Source organism: Epinephelus fuscoguttatus, linkage group LG7, assembly GCF_011397635.1.
Source record: "Epinephelus fuscoguttatus linkage group LG7, E.fuscoguttatus.final_Chr_v1".
NCBI classification, from domain to species: Eukaryota; Metazoa; Chordata; class Actinopteri; order Perciformes; family Serranidae; genus Epinephelus; species Epinephelus fuscoguttatus.
In genome coordinates, this window is record NC_064758.1 from 40,358,148 (window position 1) to 40,377,929 (window position 19,782).

Genomic DNA, 19,782 nt, shown 5'->3' on the forward strand with positions numbered 1-19,782 from the left:
AGATCCTTGCACCGATACGGGCCAACAGGTCCTCAAACTGGGCCAGCATCAGCCTGAAGTACCGCTGGAAACGACCGTCATCCAGACGCAGCTCTTGCAGGAGGTGATGATATTCACCCAGTTGTGTGCATTTCTGGAGAATATCGTGAACCCAGACACGGCGGCGTTTGGGTCTCCGATCCAAATCAGATGTCCACAACAGATAAAGAGCAGCTACGGTAGTTAACTCAGCCATGGTTGACGAGAAAATAGCGGGAGGTGAAGAAAATTGCGGGAGGAGGGTTGCGTCATCGCGATTGAAGCGATGAAGCGATGATCAAAAAGGTGACATTTGTGATCAAGCGACACAATACTCGCGTTACGGGCGATGACATCGCGTCCATCGCGTTTGGTGTGAACGCACAGTAAGCCGAATGTAAACAGGTGACTTGTATAAAATGTCACCCCTGTACAGTTGCCATAAAGGGGGAAAATTAGTTACAGAGACCAAAACCATTTTTGTACCAGGCTGTAAACATGTTTATTTCTGCTGTAAAGTTAGGTATTTTAACATACCCAGCCAGCCTCAAGTGGTCATTCAAAGAACTACAGTTTTTGGCACTTCCATGTTGGCTTCATTTTCCAGCCCTGAAAGGCTGCCACTGGGTTTGCTCTATGGGCCAACTATGCAGAAGATCTGGGTAATTTTAAACCCAGAAAGTCAAACCTTTTTGGCTTATGTGCTACTGAGCAACTTTCAAAGGGATGAACAGGGCTCTGCCTCCAGTGCTGTATTCAGTTCTCTTTATGCATCCATGGCTAATACCTGAAAAAATAATAACATTTCCTTCATCCTCAGCTGCACTTACTTAAATGCTAATTATCAAATGTTCGCATGCCAGCACACTCAACCCATGACTGCATATAAAGATAGACAACTCATCTCTACTTTCTCCCACTGTTGAAAAAAAATGAAGCCAAAATATCCCCAGCACATTTAGAGCCAGAGTCTGCACAGCAGCAGTTTTCACAGTACTGACTTCCTGCCCTCTGACCAATCGCAAGCAGCGCCATTGATTGCGAGCACACTGATTGTCACACACAGCTGTCAGTTATGATGTCACACCCCCTTTTTATAGCATCAAATAACTAATGAAAACAAAACTCATCAGCAAAAGGAGCACTCAAACATACATGAGCTTGATAAGAACTACCTAAAATGACAGAAGGAGTGCACTCTGAGCTTTTGGTTTGGATGCATCCAAAAGTATATCCTCACTGCGATGCAAGCTTGATTGACATGTAGTCGCCTATCATGATATTCCTGCAAACAACAGACTGTACAAAATAAGATTAGGTTATGTTTTTGGTTACTCTGAAAGAGCTTATTTGAGTATGAGACATTTTAAATAATTAACATGATTAAAAATTGCTTGTAGGGTGACATATTTAGCAGCAGGTATCATTCTTTTGGACTGTGTGGAGGCCAAAACTTACAGCAACAGAAAAAAGAAAATGGGTTGACATACTTAGAAATGAATATTTGTATACTAAGAAGTACCGACAATAATTACATGTGCATGTCACAACCTTAACTCTGTGTCTTAGTTTTATGCATAAGACTTTTTAAATTTTATTTTCAGTTTTTTGTCCAGGTCTCGTGTTGGATTCAATCTATGTCTTTTATTTTGGTTTTCTTAATTTGTGTGTTTGTTATGGTGAATAATTGTGTGTCATGTGCATGTTGTTTATGGCAGAAAGAAATTCATTTGTCTTGTTTTAATGTTTGTGAGCACAGAATAAATAGTTGCTAAGCAGTTATCAGAGCTGAAGCAGAACTTTAACACAACACCATGATAATGGCTGCAGCCGACAGTAACTTCCTGACATTTAGCTGTTAAATAGCTGTTAAATACAGTGGGAGGCTGCCATGATGAAATGCGATGGGCCAGAGAGTGCTGTCTTATAATCAGTCACCCAAACTCTTGCCCTGGGGCTAAAAGTCAAAGGATCGCTGAGACCTGATGTAACACTTGTGTGATTCTCCCCTTTGAAACTTCAAACTCCAGTTTGTGAACAAAGTCCTGTCTATCTTCTGAATAGGAATCTCCGACCACTGACCAAACTCCATTTGCAACCACTGCCTATTTGTACCTTCTCCTCAATGACTACATTTCATTTCCCCAAGTCTGATCTCAAAGGCAGGCGGCAGGGAAGCAACATAGTAAAAATCAAAACACAGGAGCCGGCGGCTGGGAGGAAAAGACACGGTGATCACGGTGGCCCAGAAGAGTTAATAAGATGTGGAATATACACTGTCTGGGGACTTATTTTGTTTCTTTCCAGAGAGAGCTGCGGCACAGGGGGAATGTGTGTTTGTAAAGCACCATCCAGGAGCGTGTTGATGTTGATAAGAGTAAAGCAGAAGGAGACAATGTGCTGGCTGCAGCAGATTTGAGGCTGCTGCTCTGCTCTCCTGCAGTAGATGGAGGAGATAGGTGAGTAGAGTGTCATGGCAAAGACCTTGTCAACAGATAACTATCTGCAAATAACCCAGCTTATGCAAGCCCCTGTGGCTGACCGCGGGAATATCATATTTTCTATGTCACAGGAATATTGTCACTGACTTTCATTGCATCTAATGACCCTGATTGATTTTTTTTGTAAAGATCATTTTACCTTTTTTTAAAGTAATTATTCACCAATTTGTTCGTGTGATTCGTCTACAAATTGTGTTGTACCTTTCTCCTGCTTTTATAGTTGAAACTACTTTTTCACAGCTCAGCTAAAAAACTTATTTCTAATTTTTCCTGTCATATAACAGCACCCATTGACTCCACTGAAGCTTATCTGTCCTCAGAGGCCCACAAACCCTGTTAACCAAAGCCAATTCATCCTCTGCAGTGGTGCGTAGGTTTCAGGATTTGTGTTAAAATGACAGATGTAATCATGGACATAATCAGGTCACCAAACAGAGGTCTTTCCATGTTAATTAAAAAACATTATATACAAGGTTTTGGTTTCTCTCCAGCCATACAACATGACTTTTTTAGGGGATGTTTAACTGTTTATAAAGATTGTTTCAATAAATTTGAAACGGAAAGACATTTAAATCAGTTTTTCTTTGAAAGAATAGAAGAGTTGTCTTAGTGTCCTCGCCCATGATGACTATTTACTCTTGGGGTAATGATAAACCACTAGAGCCTATTTAGTTTTTCACTCTCATAGTATTACAGGGCAATAAAAAATGAAGTAGCCAAAAAATGAGGGAGGTATGCAAGTGGAGAAAGGTAATATAATACTGTGATTTATTTTAGCCGCTATTTGAATGATTTTTGACACCGTATGCTCTGTCTTTGTGTCTAAAATGTCTTTATAGTAAGAAGTAGTTTTTGTATGGTGCACAGCTTTGTGGCCCTCATGCACAAACACCTCTTAATGTCACATATTTGTTTTGGAGGTCAAAATAACCCTTCAACACACCTCTGTAATGTTTCAAGCTCAAGCCAACGTTCTGAAAATGTAACCTACAAAAACACGCTTCATCCTGTGACACATCCCGTCAGACCGAAAAAGTCAAGTAGCCTCTGTGCCACCAAATAAGTAAACAATTGCATCAATAAACACGAAGACCCATGCAAGACGTAAATCAATCACAGTGTGTGATGATAAGGCTCTGTAATCATTAACTCTGTTTTGCTGAGAGTTCGTTTTGACTGCCGGCCCAATCCCCTCCGTCAGCAGCTCAGCGCCGAGCACTTTTATCTCTCTGATTCTCGATGAGGTCCTTCAGTCAGCAGCCAATCAATAGACATTTAACCTCCACAGCTTGAATAACAAGGCACTAAATATTTGTTAACGTTATCCTGTCAGCGCACGGCCTGAATCAAAGAGGACTTCATCCAAAACTTAAATCTGTTTAATGCTGTTGGAAATATTTCTCAGTAATATTTGGGATATTTTTCCTCAACTCACTCATTTTGTCCGCTGACTGTATTAGTAACACTGATGTTTGACAGTTTTAACACTCCATCAGCTCATGTTTCCTCAGTGTTCTTTCTACCTGCAGAGGTCACATCCTGCTCTCTTCTAGTCTCATTCTGTTTGAACAAACCAGCTGTGTCACCAGTCAACCTTTTTTCTTTTACACCACTTCCACAGGCCTGTCAACAGTGATCCACAAAGTATTCAAACCCATTTTCTCAAGTTAAAGATGCAAAAATATTCTATTACAAGAACATTTCCTTCATTCATTTCTTCTCTTGAGTAAAAGTAAAAAATGTCAGCAAAATGCAGATGTGCATTTCAATTGCAGTCATGCATTCAGATCTTTTTATTGCATTCAATACCCCTTTTCCACCACTGCATGCAAGCATGTTTTTAAATACAGATAAACCCACTAAAAATGAGCTATAAGTACTATTCGGACGGGATTAGTTTTACATAGGGATATGGACTAATGTCAGTTTACCACAGGATGTCTGTAATATAAATGTCTGACTCACACGGGACAAGAAATCTCCGTAATTCTGCCAGAGATGGGAGTGGTAACTTGGTTTGTGCCCTGGCGTCACCTCCCTGTCTGCATGTGCGTGCTATGTTGCTTCCTGTATGTGTTACGTTTACTAATGATTCAATTTAAAGGCACTATGTGTAACAATTTCAGTTGTTCTTTGAGACAAACAAATTTTGCAGTCAAAAGTGTGTCCTAGCACATGTGTATTTACCTCCATCAGCATAAGTATGTCCGAAAGCTCCGAACTTCTCATTTACATATACATTGCGACTGGTGTCTCATCATGTACGTGCGCCATCTTGAAAATACAGGTACGCATGGGGACATACTCGAGAAATATGGAATCGCCTTTCACGTTTTCACTTGTCGGTTTCCGGTTTCCGCCTGCAGGTAGAGTGACGAAGAGCAGCAGCAAGCAGGCTAGTCACAAGTGCCGGTGCATTTGAAAAAAGGCAAAAAGGAAACCTGACCGGCAATTTCAAAAAACTAGGGTCAACATCCGGGTAGCCTTTCCCAGGTGGAGAGAGCTGCTGAAGGAGAACCACAGCTAAACAGCTGTTAGTGACGCAGTGTTGCGAGGAGAGGGATGAGGTGTGTGAGGTTGAGCCACTTGTCAGTTGTCAAAGAACAAGCTGTGATTGGTTTGTTTCGATTTACACCTGCCCCAACAGTCCTACGTTGTAAACACAGCCAGCATGGTGAGGAGGGGCTTTGTCAACTCCCGTCGTGTGTGTCTGCGTAGGAGCCTGAATGAATACTCCACGAAGTATCGGATGACATGGTTTCATCAATGTTATCATAGCTTTTTGGTACACAGCAGCTACCGTTGTTGCAATACGCGTTTGAAACAGTGAGGCGCTAGAGTGCGCTATCAGTTTGAATGCAATATACAATCTCAACACTAGATGGGAGAAATTCCTACACAGTGCCCGTTTAATGATTAGCCCAATATGAAATGTTGCCCATGATCAGGAATGTGTGTACACAACGATTAGCAATATGAATTTATATTAGGCCTACCTAACACAACCAGAGGTCTCGTGGCTCTGAAAAGTGCTTTCTTCTCGACCTTTTTGATTGATCTCCCACATAGGGCTATGTGATCATTAGAAGAATGTGTATCACGACTGCCGACAACACCGAATGCTTCTTCAAGCGCTTCCATCATCGAAAAAACGCAGAAAAATGGTTGTAAACAGGACGTGACAAAATATTTACATACATTTTTACAGAGGATCATGTTCGCACGGGATTAATATTACCCAAGGTATTTTCTCCAGACCAGTCGCAGTAATTTTTACTGACATTATCCGTAATGATTACAGACATGGCGCGTTCAGACGGGACTAAAATCCCTGGTAATAATTACTTTACCCCACGTCTCCACGTTAAACTAATCCCGTCCAAATAGGGCTTTAGACTCCTTTCCCATTGTCAGTGCATCAAACCTGTGTACACGACTCTGAAGCAGACGAGTTTGTTTTTCTTTTTTTGTGTTGTTTGGTGTGTCACATTCAATATCACAGAGAGGCCTGAAAAATTAGTACTCAGCAGAAAGCAGCTTGGAGGCCGGTGAAAACCTAACTGTGGTTACTTCTTTTTATATATCTCTTACTTATTCAGTTTCTCTTTCAAACTTAGTGCAGACTAATTTGGATTGATGTTTCAGCGCTGCTTGGGTGGAGACGGACAGTATTTTGTGGTAGTGACATGTAGCATCTTGCCAGTTAAGGGGCTAAAATTAGCACATTTACCTGGGTATTGTGTTTCCATCAATGCTGATTGGAGACGGCGCCAATAAGTACTTGTGGTGACTACTGAGGAGTAATTTGAACCGGGTGTGAATGCCAATTGTAACCTTTCCCATTATATTAAAAAAGCCAGATGTTAGTGGGTGTTAGCAGGTTTTTGCGCAGTGGGAAAGCTGCTTAAGATGCAGCACTGCAAAATAAAATACTCCCTTACAAGCAGGGGTGCAGCACCAAATTCTGGGCCCTATGCTGATGCATTATCTAGGGGGCCCCCTTCCCTTCCTCTCTTGATCCATGTCTCCCACGCACCTTTACTTTTTTATGAAGCCAGTTTACTTTCTCTCTCATTCCTTTCTTTTTCTTTCTCAAACCCAGATTCCCCTCTCTTGGGGAAAAACATGGCAAAACATGGTGTCCGTTGGTGATCCGGCAGCATAACAGTCATATACTCAGCTCAAGCAGCATATAGAGAGAGATCCTGGTGCTGGGGCGGACTAAACCATTTTCCTAAACCATCAGAGAGCTTCCATTATTTTCCAATACATATTTCAGTCTTTCAACTGATTTATTCAGCCAGCTTTGATTTAGTTAAGGAGCTAATTACTTAAAAGTAAAAAAAAATTAAAAAGTCCAAATAAAATCAAACTTTTCATTCCACGGTTTTCAAGGGCCCCCATTCCATTGGGGCCCGGGCCAATCATTTCCATTTCCCCCACCAACTTTTACAAGTAAAAATCCTCCTAGCTGATTATTAGATGTTAATATTTGGTTAAATTTAGGTTGTGACATTGACCAAAATCAAAACCTAATGCCAGCATCAATTTGACACAGAATACAGACGACAGATAGCATTAATATTTTTTTGTTAAATGGTAAATGGACCTTGTATAGCGACCTTCCTAGTCTTCCAACCAAAGACATGCAGATTGGGGACTAGGTTAACATTTAGCCATTACACATATTCATACACTGGTGTGAATGTGACCATGAATGGTTGTCTGCTACTCAGTTTCTTTTTAATACACTCACACACGAATGGAACAGCCATTGGCAGCAGTTTTGGGGCTCAGTCTCTTGCCCAAAGATACTTCAACATGCGGACTGGAGGAGCTGGGGATCTAACCACCGATCTTCCGATTAGTGACGATCAAAACCTAATGCCAGCATCAATTTGACACAGAATACAGACGTAAATGAAATATTTTCTGTTAAATGGTAAATGGACCTTGATATAAATAACTAGTCTTATTGTAAGGTATGGAGACATTTAGTCTGCACAAACTTCAGTACACTGGTTAATGTCCACATAGCATGAAACATCATTTCATTTAAAATACACTCACACGATTTTAATGGCAAACAAAGTTTAACATCTGTCTTGGGCTAACATCTCCCAAAGATGTCAGCTGGGCTGGACTGGGGATGTAAACCTGATCTTCCAAGATTAGTGACGATTCTATCTCCAGTAAAACTTTAAGTTTGAAAGTCAAACATTCAGCTCAAATGTCTCATGCTAACGTAAAACTTAGTAATGTTAATGTCCACATAGCATGAAACATCATTTGACATTTAAAATATCGTCAACCCGATTTTAATGCAAACCAAAGTTTAACATCTGTCTTGGGTAACATCTCCCTGATGTCAGCTGGGCTGGACTGAAAACCTTACTTAAGAAAAAGTGAAAGTATTTTCAGTAAAACTTTAAGTTTGAAAAGTCAAAGCATTCAGCTCATTTAAGTTTTATGATAATATATTGTATAATTTAATGCTAAATTATTATGTTAGGAGCACTTTAATGTCACAGCTGGTCGAGGTAGAGCTCATTTTAACCACATTATAAAACACTGCATCACACTTTAGAAGCTCATCAAAGGTTTTACATGTGAAATGAAAATAAGTCAAAGCTGTCAGCTGAATGTAGTGAAGTGTAAGTGTCGGTTACAGTATGGCAGTATCTTATATTTACTGTACTTAAGTAATTTTATTATATTAAGTGTAATTGAGTACTATAAGTAAAAGTGCAAGTAAATGCTTTTAATTTAGAAAAAAAGCCAGCGGTCAGAATAATGTTAATTCCTTATTAACATGTACACCACCTAAAAATGCAGTGTATGTTAAACTCAAGCAAAACAAGGTTTTTCTTCACACAAAAAAGAGTATACTTTTACCTCAACATACTGAATGTATTCGAGTAAAAGTGGAAGTTGACAGAAATATAAAGAGTAAAGCAAAGTACAGACACTCCCAAAAAATACACAGTTACTCTCACTAAGTATTATCACTTCATTCCTTCCACCACTGAGTAAAATACCTCAAAACTGTATCTGAGTCTACCTGAGTGTTCTTCCTAACACTGCTAGTCATGCAACATGAAATCACGGCTAACTACTGCCATCATGTGGACTCAACACAAAGTGCACACTCCAGTTGTTACCCAGCCTCATACTAGAATCTTTATCCACAAGCTGCTGAATCCAAAATATTCATCACATATAATCCAATAAGTGGTGTTGTCAACATGTTGTTACATTATATATATTTTCCTAAATGAAGCAGCCTTTGTAGACAGTCAACATGTAAAGCTTTCCTTCCTCTGAACACGTCTACATCACATTTCTTTTCAGAGATTCAAACAGGAGTAAACACACAACACTATTATATTTCCACACCATCTCTGCGTCTGTAAGCCTCCAGCAGCTTTACTTCCCACAGCTCCACGGTTTTAACACACAAACAGTAGCTTGTTATTCACCCTCCATTCTGAAAAAACCTACACACTGATTCCTGATTCTCAGAGCTCTCTCTGTTCCTGTTACCTGTACGTGGGTCTGTGAAGTGCAGCGTCCCATCCTGGCCATACATCCCTCTGAAGGCCGAGCTCTGACAGTGAGCCAGCCAGCTGAGCGAAGGCCCATGAGCCTCAGCGGCTCTCTCGAGCCCGGCCAGGCTGAGGCAGACTGGGAGGAGAAGCAGAGCCACTGTTACTGGATAGTGCTGTTTGCCGGGGCCACCAGGCCGGCTGTAAGGGCCCACAGCACCCAGGGATAATCCCCCTAATGCCTGTCACAATGAGATTTGATTGGAGACTTGAACACCCGGATTACAGTACGGACTCAATTTCACTTCATTAGCTGAGTGTTCACCAGGACACTGAACTGTAACTTTTCTGTGACACAAGCTCAATACTTCCTATACAGCTGCAGTTACTTATATTCTTTATCTTATTTTATGATAAATTATTCCAGAGATCAAGTTCCTGTTACTGTCTTATCACAAGGTCACAGCCACAAACTGAAGCTGCAAGCTGAAGGGAAAACAAAAACACCTCTGACACAATCAGAGGCTTTATTACTGCAATAAGTTGAAACACAGACTAATCTGTATCAGAGTTTCGGATCTTGACAAAACTGGAGATTAATTTAGATAATATTCAGACTTAATTTTTATGTTTAAATGTGTCTAAGTTATGTTTTATAGCTGTAATAGTGGGGCATCAGAGCTTACAAAATCAACACAGTCATTCAGTTTGTGATAAAGGCACCAAATTTGGTACATATATAGCTTAATATATGTGGAAGACATCTGGATATTGGGGCATTCTGTTGACCATGGCAGCAAAATCCAATATGGCCGCTACCTGAAAATTGTTTCGGCCTTAACTTTTGAACAAGATGAGGTACAAATGCAAGCTTGGTGTCTATTTTATGGTTTTTGACCTTGAGAAACACATTGGAAGCCCCAATATCTGGATGTCTTCCACACATATTAAGCTGTAAGTACCAATTCTGGTGCTTTTATTATAAAATGAACGATTGATGAGTTATGTTGCCCCGCTGTAATGCCTCAGGAGGAGGACGGTGTTTATACCTGCTCTGATAATTTGACTCTGTTTGACATGCATGGAGATTTTGCATCAGTGTTACTGCTCTTGCTCTTGTAGTGTCTTGTGAGCCCACAGAGGCTGAAAGGCTCAGATGTAAATTGTTAAAGCAACACTTACCTTTCTGGAAATTTTACGCTTTTCTTTGTTTAGATTAAAATGCTATTAATAAGCTGATGGCACACTAAAATGTAAGTGAATTCCACCAGAAATAAAAACTCATAATTACACCATTCTCATATTCGGACTGAATGCAATGATTGGCCGACTGTCCTGTCTGTCTTCCTCAAGTGGGGGCCTCCGACTGACGTAACCGCTCGCGTAACGCTGACGGTTAGCCTACTGTAGCCTGACATTGCCTGAGCCTCTGTATTATCTTCCTTGTTTGTTGCCAGTCACCAGTACTATCTAACGTTAGCGTTTACGTTATATTATAAAACTCATCAGTCATCACTGACCCCGGATAAGTATCAAAACTCCGGGGTTGCGTTTGACTGTGCAGGACAGGTAACGTTATGTTTAGTTTGCTTCTAATATAACATATAACGTTTAATATGACAACACAGCATCCAGTTGCTAATGGCTAACGTTAGCCTACTTTAGCGTAGCCTCTGAAACATTAACGTTATCTTCCTTGTGCATTTCCATTTACTAGTAACATTAATGCTACTATCTAACGTTAGCACTGTAACCTTATTCTAAAACTCATTAGTCATCACTGACTCTTGTTGAGTTTCAAAACTCCGGGGTTGCGTTTGACTGTGCAGGACAGGTAACGTTATGTTTAATATAACTTAGTTTGACTGTCTTGGTTGTAACGTTACACTCGCTCTCCTCTTCCGTGTATCTGACGTTACCTTGCCAACGCCTATGTCTATCATAGACGTAATGAGGACGTAATGGAGGAGGGGGGAGTAGGCCTTTGGAGGGAGGTGGAGTTGTCGATGTTCAAATTTTTTCTGTGTGTGTTGTGAGAAATCCAAGAAAGGTAAGAGTAGCTTTAAACTCAACTGATTTAGTTAGCGCTTCACACTAAGGCACTAGTTAACAGAATGACTCGTGTTGAAGTCCAGACTTGAGTCTCAAAGTGCAGGTCACTGTGTCTGTTATAAAGGTCTTTCAGTACAAACACACTCCTTCAATCAGTATTTTTTTTTTAAAATATAACTAAAAGCATTTACTCAATTATTGTACTTAAGTACAATTTTGAGGTACTTGTGCTTTACCCGAGTGCTTCCACCTTATATTACTGAGTACTTCTACTAATTTTGTACATTTTCATTGGACAGCTATAGTTATTTCTAAATTCATATTTCACACACAGTGCATCTGATCAACAGTTAATAAACGTGAACAAAAAAGTAGGAAGCTAAAATCTAATCATCCTTTTTATGCACCAATGCATCAATAATAATATTATCATATATGATATATGAACCCTAACAGAGGCCATTTTGCCACTTATTAAGTACTTTTACTTTTGCTACTTTAAGTACATTTTACTGATGATACATAGGAAAGTAACTAAGTACATTCACTAAGTACTGTACTCCAGAGAAGTACAAGTACCTCAGAATTGTACTTGAGTATTTGTAATTTGTGCTACTTTATATATTTGTACTCCGCTACATTTCAGAGGGAAATATTACACGTTTTAACATCACTGCTTTTATCTGACAACTTTACTTTCTTACTTCTTATTACATCAATAATTTAAACTTAATGAACCCCTGAAATGGGACATTCTCCATTATGAGCACTTCTACTTTTGGTACTTCAGATACATTCTGCTGCTAGTATGTGTGAGGTTCTTTGAAGAGAACACGTTGTCTTAAGTCATTTTGAACAGTTAACTTTTCTGTCCTGCAGATGGTGTATGTTAAGGAGCCTCTCTGCGCCCCTCATTCAGTCATTCAGCTCTGTAGGCAAACAGATATCCGCTGAGAAGCTGTTGAACGCCTGCTGTCATGTTTACATTCACCCAGTGACTCTGCCAACAGCAGAGCTCAGGAGTTTGTGACCGTTGGGCAATTAATCACATATGTCTGACACAAGTTGTGTGTGTTGTCGGAGCTATATTGTAAGTTACTTCGCTGAGAGAGAGGTTCGTCAGCTTGTCTCAATAGTTGAGTTTAAAAAGGTTGTTTTGGTACAAGACATAACTGATTTTGTAGAAATTAATCGAAATCTTTGTATTTTGTATGACAGCTGTAATCTTTCAGTATATGTGACATAGATATTTAAGCATGTTACATTTGTTGTTTGCCAGAGTCATGATGTCAGCACAGTTGTGAGGAAAACTGAGCAGTGTTTTGTACTCTGTTTGGACAAAGACGCATAGTTTAAACCGATCTAGGCTAAAAAGAGGCTTAGTGCAGGCAGCTGCCAAAGAATGCATTTGTAACATAAATGTCCTGGTTTTGGAAGATTTGTTGAGCATATACTGGACAAACAAATCCTTTTTAGAAAAGGTTGTTATTGTACTCGAAAACAGTGCAACTCAGGTGAGACAGTTTTACGGTCGTGGATTAAAGAGGTGGCACAAAATGCATGCATATAATACAGTCTCTTTCTAGACTGGACTCCTTTTCATAGTGTGGAGTTGAAAGGATGAGGATTATAAAGATCAGAAACAACAATATGTTAGTTCATCTAACAGTGCCCTATGGCTCCTCTGCCCTGTCTGTGGCCCATTAGTTCCTAAAGACTTAAATCCTTAAAAACAGGTCATGAATATAAACTTCCATGTTTGAAAACAGCTTAATAATTCCCTAAAACAGCTGGGCACTGTAGTTTAACGTTACACACACGAAAGTAAATGTAGTGTCTGTTGGGGACTATTTATAGTGGCAGGACAGAATGCAGTCAAAATGAACTTTAGTGCCCTCGTTTATTATAATGAAACAACATGTCACCCAGGGCAACAGTGTAATTCGTATACAGCACAACACATTCTCACTCCGATCTCGTTACATATCAAAATTTGGTCATGGACTTTCCACAACGACGTGACGTGAAAGGTACCCTGGGTGTGTTGGCTGTAGACATTCTGGGATGCCGTGTCAACTTCAGCTTGTTATATGCATTGTCTGTTTTCAAAATACACTTCCGATTACACAGGAAATGTACAGTTTGCATACAGTCTCTTTCAACATAAAAGCACTACGTTGGTACAACACTGCAAATCACATTTTATTTTCTACAACAATAAATGCACGTGATTACGTTTAGCCAACACACGCACGTGGTTGGGTTTTTGGACCCATCCACCATCCCTCCCACCCGCTTTACCTGCACTTTTTGCCCCCTCAAGTTACGTTGTTGTCCTGCCACATTTCCCCCAGTCACATTTCATGCCAACGTGAAAAGATGGTTTTTTTTCGTCAGTGTGTGACGCTGGAGGTCACTGCCTAAGCGCCGATATTTCACGACTCCAGAGTGAAGCCAGGTTGTAAAATAATGATAGCTAAATAAGATCTATCAAGCTTTAGCTACAAACACAATACTTGTAAGGTCAGTCGATTAATTGTTGGTTTTGGTCTTGTCGTGGCATATATGTTGATAAGAACAACAAAGAATATCACCAGACACTAAAGTCCTCTAAAGATGAGATTATTGCCTATCAGTACAGCTGTAACAGTGTCTTGGCCTCTTCATATGATGTGGAGTAAAGTGATGCCTCAAGTATTGAAAATCTCTAATAAATATTAAGTAGCTGTCATAGTTGACTCATGAGGATGAATCACTGTGGTGTCTCATGTCCTGTTTAAAAGATTCTGTCATGCTGAAAGACACTGTTTTCACTAGTGTGCTATTGTAGTTGTGTTGAATGTGTAAATGTGTAATGTAACATGGAATATTTAAAAAGCTGAATAAAAAAAATTAAAATACAATACATGTTGTTATTATATATATTTATATATGTCCTTTTAGTGCATGTATTTACTGTGTCATAAATAAAAGAAAAGCGTGAATTAAATACAATTATTTGGCCTTTTGTCTTTAATAAGTGAATTGTTTTTTCTTGTGACTGGATTTTTGTGAAGGGCTACTCAAAGGGCATTTAAAATGGGAAAAGTTTGCGTCGAGGTGAACTTCAACATGTATTTGACCATTTTACCAAGAACAAACTGTCTTGACAGCCCAGCGACCAGAAGAAAATGTTGGCACACATATACTACGTTTCATTTCATACGAAGCATATCAATATTCCTGAAATTGACACTGGCGAGACAGCTGCCAAGCTGCAGACCACTCTGTGAGACCAACAAACAACAACAACAGGTTGTTTTTCTGTGACCACTCATTGTGTTTCCACTCTGCCACACAACCTGAGTGTTTTATCAACCCGTCCCTGCTTTTCCACCGGCTTTTGTGCCACTAAACGTTTGTTTTTTAACCCAAAACATAATCTTTTTCCAACTATAATCAAGTTGTTTTTGTGCCTAAACCTATCCACACGTTAATCACACGCACAAATAAAACATATCTGTGGTTTACAGAAACATACAATGCGAACATTGCTAACCTTGACGAAACGAGAGCGGAGACTGTTGCTGTGTTGTTTTATTTAACCTCCTCTGTTGTTGCATAAACTGTTCGACAAGAGAGGAATAGTTTGCAGACAGTCATGTGACAGGGGTCAGTAATACAAATACATATTTTGAATAAACTGTGTGAACTTAATGTTCTGTTTAATAAAATAAAAAAAGAGTAAATAATAACATAATGAATAAAATAATAAATCCAGGAACAAAATTTAAAGAGTGGGAAAAATGGGACAATACAAATCCCAGGTTCCTAGCTTTTAAAGATAAAAATGTTGCTGAGAATCTGAGACAATTATTATTTTTTTTTTTTTGAGTAGAATTGCACACAAAGGAATTCTGTGACAGTGTCACAAACTGACTAAAGGGAAAACAAAAGCACCTGAGCCACTCTGTGTGAGCAGGCCTTCAGCAGGAGTGACAGTAATGGGCTGATGCAGTAGAGTTCAGAGAAATGGGGAGAGCAGGTGTGCGATAAACCTATTAGATGGATAACCAGAAAAGGAAACCCATCACTCTCAGGGCTACCAGAATAACACAGCAACATCTGTTCAGGGACAAACCAACCCTTGAGCCACATTAATCAGTAATTTTAACATTTTTTTTTTTTTCTCATTTGGTCGGAGCATTGTGAAATTTGCATCTCCACATCCCACTGTTTTATGCAAATCATCCAGTGAATGACCACAGAAGTAAAAACAAAACATCCATCAACTGCTGTTTTAGGGAGCTGGTGTGAGAGGTGGTACTGAACAGTGAGCTGTTCAGTACCACACAAGGGGAATGTTCTGTATGTAGCCTGTCATAGAAAAAGAAAATCTTCTATCAGAAATCTTCTTGTTATTATTGATTTAGATTTAATTTTAACAGCAATATCAAGTCAACAACAAAGTCGGCCTATTATTACCCTAAAAATAAAGACTTTGAGGCAGGGGTGGATAGTAACTTATTTCAAGTAACGCACATGAGTGAAAAAGAAGTTTGGTTAAAGGACAAGTACTTTTCATGTCTCTTTTTTAAACTGTACTTCTGCTCTTTATACATGCATTATTTAGAGCCAGTAATCTACTTTTTATTTGACTACATTAGCTGTTCATACTTTTGTGACACCAATTTTGCTCTAAACACAGGGACTGACTCCCTGCCACTTTTTCAGGGATTTCGGCAACTGAGGTCAACATAGAGAGGCACCTTTGGCAGCAGTATGATACACACCAGGCACGTCAGTTTTAGAGGCAGTGGGCAACAACCCAACTCAGAGACAGATGCAGAGAGGCACCTTTCATGGCAGTAAGATTGACTCTTGTCAGCATCAGTTTGTAATGCTACCAACAATCATCATGATGTAAAGAGGGACAAAAGCCCTGTTTCCACCAAACACTTTCTGTATGATACCTTTGGAACCAAAAGTACCCTTCAGACATGGTACCTAGACCCTAGTGTGCCCACTGCAAACCGTACCCTTAAATGTGGGCGGGGTTACTGGTGACACAGATGGAAGTCTGCACCTCGTTAATTGTCCACAGAACAGAACAGCAGAGTGTCCGTCCTCTACTGACCAATCACACTGCAGTGTTCACAGCTCCACCTTTTAGTACCAGATCTGTGTGCTAGGTACCCCAACAGAGGGGGGACCAAACATGGGGACGATACGGAACAGTTCCATTGGTACCATCCACAACTTTTCACAGTGGAAACGGAAAGAAAGCGTACTGAACTGAACTGTACTGCTCAGTGGAAATGGGATTAAAGTCCATGCAGAGGGCAGTGGGTCAAACAAACTATGGACTTTCACCCCAGAGCCCGCTGTTCGGTTCATGTATGAACTTTTGTTGCCTAAACCAGAGGAAATCAACCTAAAAACAAAGTGTTTTATCTACGTTGTAAGTTTATTTTGAAAAACGCATCTAACGAGCAGAGACTGTACATTTTCTGTGAAAATGGGAATGTATTTTGAAAAGACAGAATGCATGTAACGAGTGTCAATCCCTGAATGACCAAAACAGATGCTGGAGAGTACTTAAGTTATATTTTGATGTGTATGTCCACTGACAAAGCGTTAAGGTGAGAATGTGTTGAGCTTGAGTGTAGTGGGGGAGAATGTGCGAGGAGTTTCCAGCTGCCTGGAGGAAAAAGAAGTACCAACTGTGGTTTAGAGAAAAATATCATGTTTTGACTTAAAATTAACACCTCCCCTCCCAGGCGTTACAAACTGCAGCCACCCACTTCGTATCATACCACCTCGGGGGGTGTCTCTGTACGTCCGTGTCCACTGACACAGTGCTGTATTGGGCAAGTTGGGTTGTTGCTCGCTGCCTCTAAAATTAACGCACCCAGTGCATATCATACCATCGCAAAATCTGCCTCTGTGAGTCAGTTTCTGACACCGAAGTCACTGACGAACAGGTTTGATGAGTTTGCAGTGAGGACAGGCTGAAGTTACACATACTCTAGGCTCAAATGTCATTAACTAGCTAACGTTACCTTCCGATACGTTAATGTTTCATGTGTTAATCAATCAATCAAGCAAGTGGTCAGTTGGGGTTTTAACGTCATTAATATTCATTAAAAGGTTCAGCGTGATTGATTCATTACAAAAAAGGTTATGTCAACAAGTCCTTATTTTTCACTTTCATTTTTGAATCAGGTACTTTTTAACTTTTACTTTCACTTTTTTTAAAGATTATTTTTCTTTAGCTTTAGCCTTTTACTAGACAAGACAGATTAAAACGTGAAAGGGGGAGAGAGGGGGATGATATGCAGCAAAGGGGCCGCAGGTTGAAATCGAACCCACGGCTGCAAGGACAATGCCTTTGTACATGGGACACCTGTTCTGACCACTGAGCTGCTAGGCACCTCAAGTCTCACTTTTACTTGAGTCATTCATGGGAGTAATTGTACTTTTACTTGAGTATAGATTTTCATAACTTTATTCACCTCTGCTTTGAGGATAAATATTCAAACAGAGTCTAGAAAAACAAATTCATACCTTCATCTCAGGTAGGTTAGATCACTCTTTACTCTGGTCTCTCTAATAAAGCACACAGGCACCTTCAGCTCATTCAGACTGCTCTCACAAAGACAAAGAAAGCTGAATACATAACATCAGTTCTCAGGTATCTGCACCAGGCACCAGCCAGTTATAGAACAGTACTTTGAGTTACGGATGGTTGTCTATAAATCACCTGCTCTGGCCTCTTTTACTTTAAAAACTGTGCTGTGTGAAGCACTTTGAGTTGCCTCTGTGTATGAAATGTGCGATATAAATAAACTAACCTTGCCTCATAGCAGCAGTGTGAAGAGAGATGTGAGTGATGGGGAATTCTGTGATCTTAAAGACTTTACTGTTTGTGTTTTTACAGCATGGTATACATGAGCTGTAACAAAATGTAAGCTTCATCAAAGTTTCATATTTCAGGCTTTTCACAGTGGCAAAGAGACTGTTTTCAGCACCCCAGGTCCAGAATAAAAACACGTCTGACTTCTTCCAGCACCGCAGCTTGTCAGAACTCCATCTTGCATCAGCTGCACCATCAACATCAGGTCCTTTCAAATCATCCTGTAAACCCCTTCAGACACGATGCGCTCCAACTGCTCTGACATCTCAAAAAAACCCTCTGTGCCTTCATCACCATCAGGCCCGGCTCCCATGGCCTATATTAACAACCTCCATATCTCTGACACACCTCCTGGATTACAGCCGTGTGAAAAAGGCACACACAAATGGCGATGATATTTCCACTCTGAGTGATCCAGCAGAGCTCTGGAGGCAAACAGACGCAGCACAAGCCAACAACAAAGAAAGAAAAAGCAAGCAGCTGCTACACTCAACTTTTTTCCCCCACTGAAACCAACAGGCCGAGTTCATAAAAACACAAAAAGTGTGTACTCACCAAATGGAAGTTCCATACTTGAACTGACTTGTGTGTTTACATTAACCATGTCGTCTTCTGCCTTCTCTCAAACATGTGTTTTAAATCCACTTTTTCCCCCTCACTATAAGGTGTAAAATGTGGAAGTTTGGCGCAGGTTGCTGTCGTGTGAGAAGGGTGTTGTTGGTGCAAGGTAAGGCCGGTGTTGCTGCTGTTATCTTATTGATTTTCCTAATCTGGGCAAATGTGGGTGGGGAGGTTAAACAGTAACCAGGCTCGTATGGACACCAATCTATATAGCAGCTGTAACTAAGGCAACATGATGATAGAAACTCAAATAGACATGAAGTTATTATGTGCTTTTCCCTCTTTCTCATCACTGAACAGACGTTTCTGCAGATACAGGTTGGGAGTGAGTTGAATGAGAAATTGAGTTTATACAAAAAGGAGAGAGAAAGCTGGAGGGTGGGGAGCGACATAAAAGACAGAGAGGAGTGGAGAATGTACTGAGGGTGGCAGCGAGCAAACTGTGTATGATGAGTGGCGTCACCAGTTTTGTTTTGACTAAGGGGGGAAGAAGACGCCCACTCAAATCTAATTTTAAAATGTTATTTCCACAGTATCCCAGCTGAAATGGAAATTTAACAACGGTTTCACTTCATAAAGGCAGATTGTGCAGCATGCAGCTCCATCTTTACTAATATCAGCAAGTGTACATATTTCCTTTGGTCACTCACAAAAATAATAATAATATTTAACATGATTTATTTGTACGACCTTGTCAATATTAAGACATATTCTGGATTTATCACATACTGTAACATCACTGGTGTTTTATAGTCTTAATATAAATTCACAGACCCTTAAAGAAGCTGTATGCAACATTCACAGCTGAGTCTGAGTCAGGATTGCCCGCACATGGCTCCCAACATGGAGGTGGCTGAGCCGGTGCCTATCATCTAACGGTGTTAACAGCGTGAACAATGCTGACAGAGTTAACAGTGTTAAGCCCGTTCAGACCAAAGATTCCCAACAAGCATCTACTTGCAATGCACTATTCTGCAACGTTCTAAAAACCTGCTGGTTCACACCAATGCAACTAGATGAGACGGTGTATCATCTCTATGCAACAACTCTTTGTAATTCTGTTCTGATGTTCTGCTTTTTGGGCTTATTTTGTGGCTAAATATAATTTGTAGCCTCTTAAAACATGAATGAGGATAGTGATAGTGAGATA

General features: G+C 40.1%; 2 protein-coding genes across 3 annotated transcripts in view; both read right to left on the minus strand.

The window, feature by feature from the left end:
* Positions 1-18,725, minus strand: part of hnf4a (hepatocyte nuclear factor 4, alpha) — a 34,319-nt gene extending 15,594 nt beyond the window's left edge. The window contains exon 1 of the mRNA XM_049581414.1: positions 18,567-18,725. Within this exon, the coding sequence (XP_049437371.1) occupies positions 18,567-18,615 (49 nt within the window). The 5' untranslated portion in view covers positions 18,616-18,725. The remainder of the gene's footprint in view (positions 1-18,566) is intronic.
* gdap1l1 (ganglioside induced differentiation associated protein 1-like 1) overlaps positions 1-19,782 on the minus strand; it is a 263,078-nt gene that overhangs the window by 166,220 nt on the left and 77,076 nt on the right. The gene's annotated exons all lie outside the window — the stretch shown is intronic.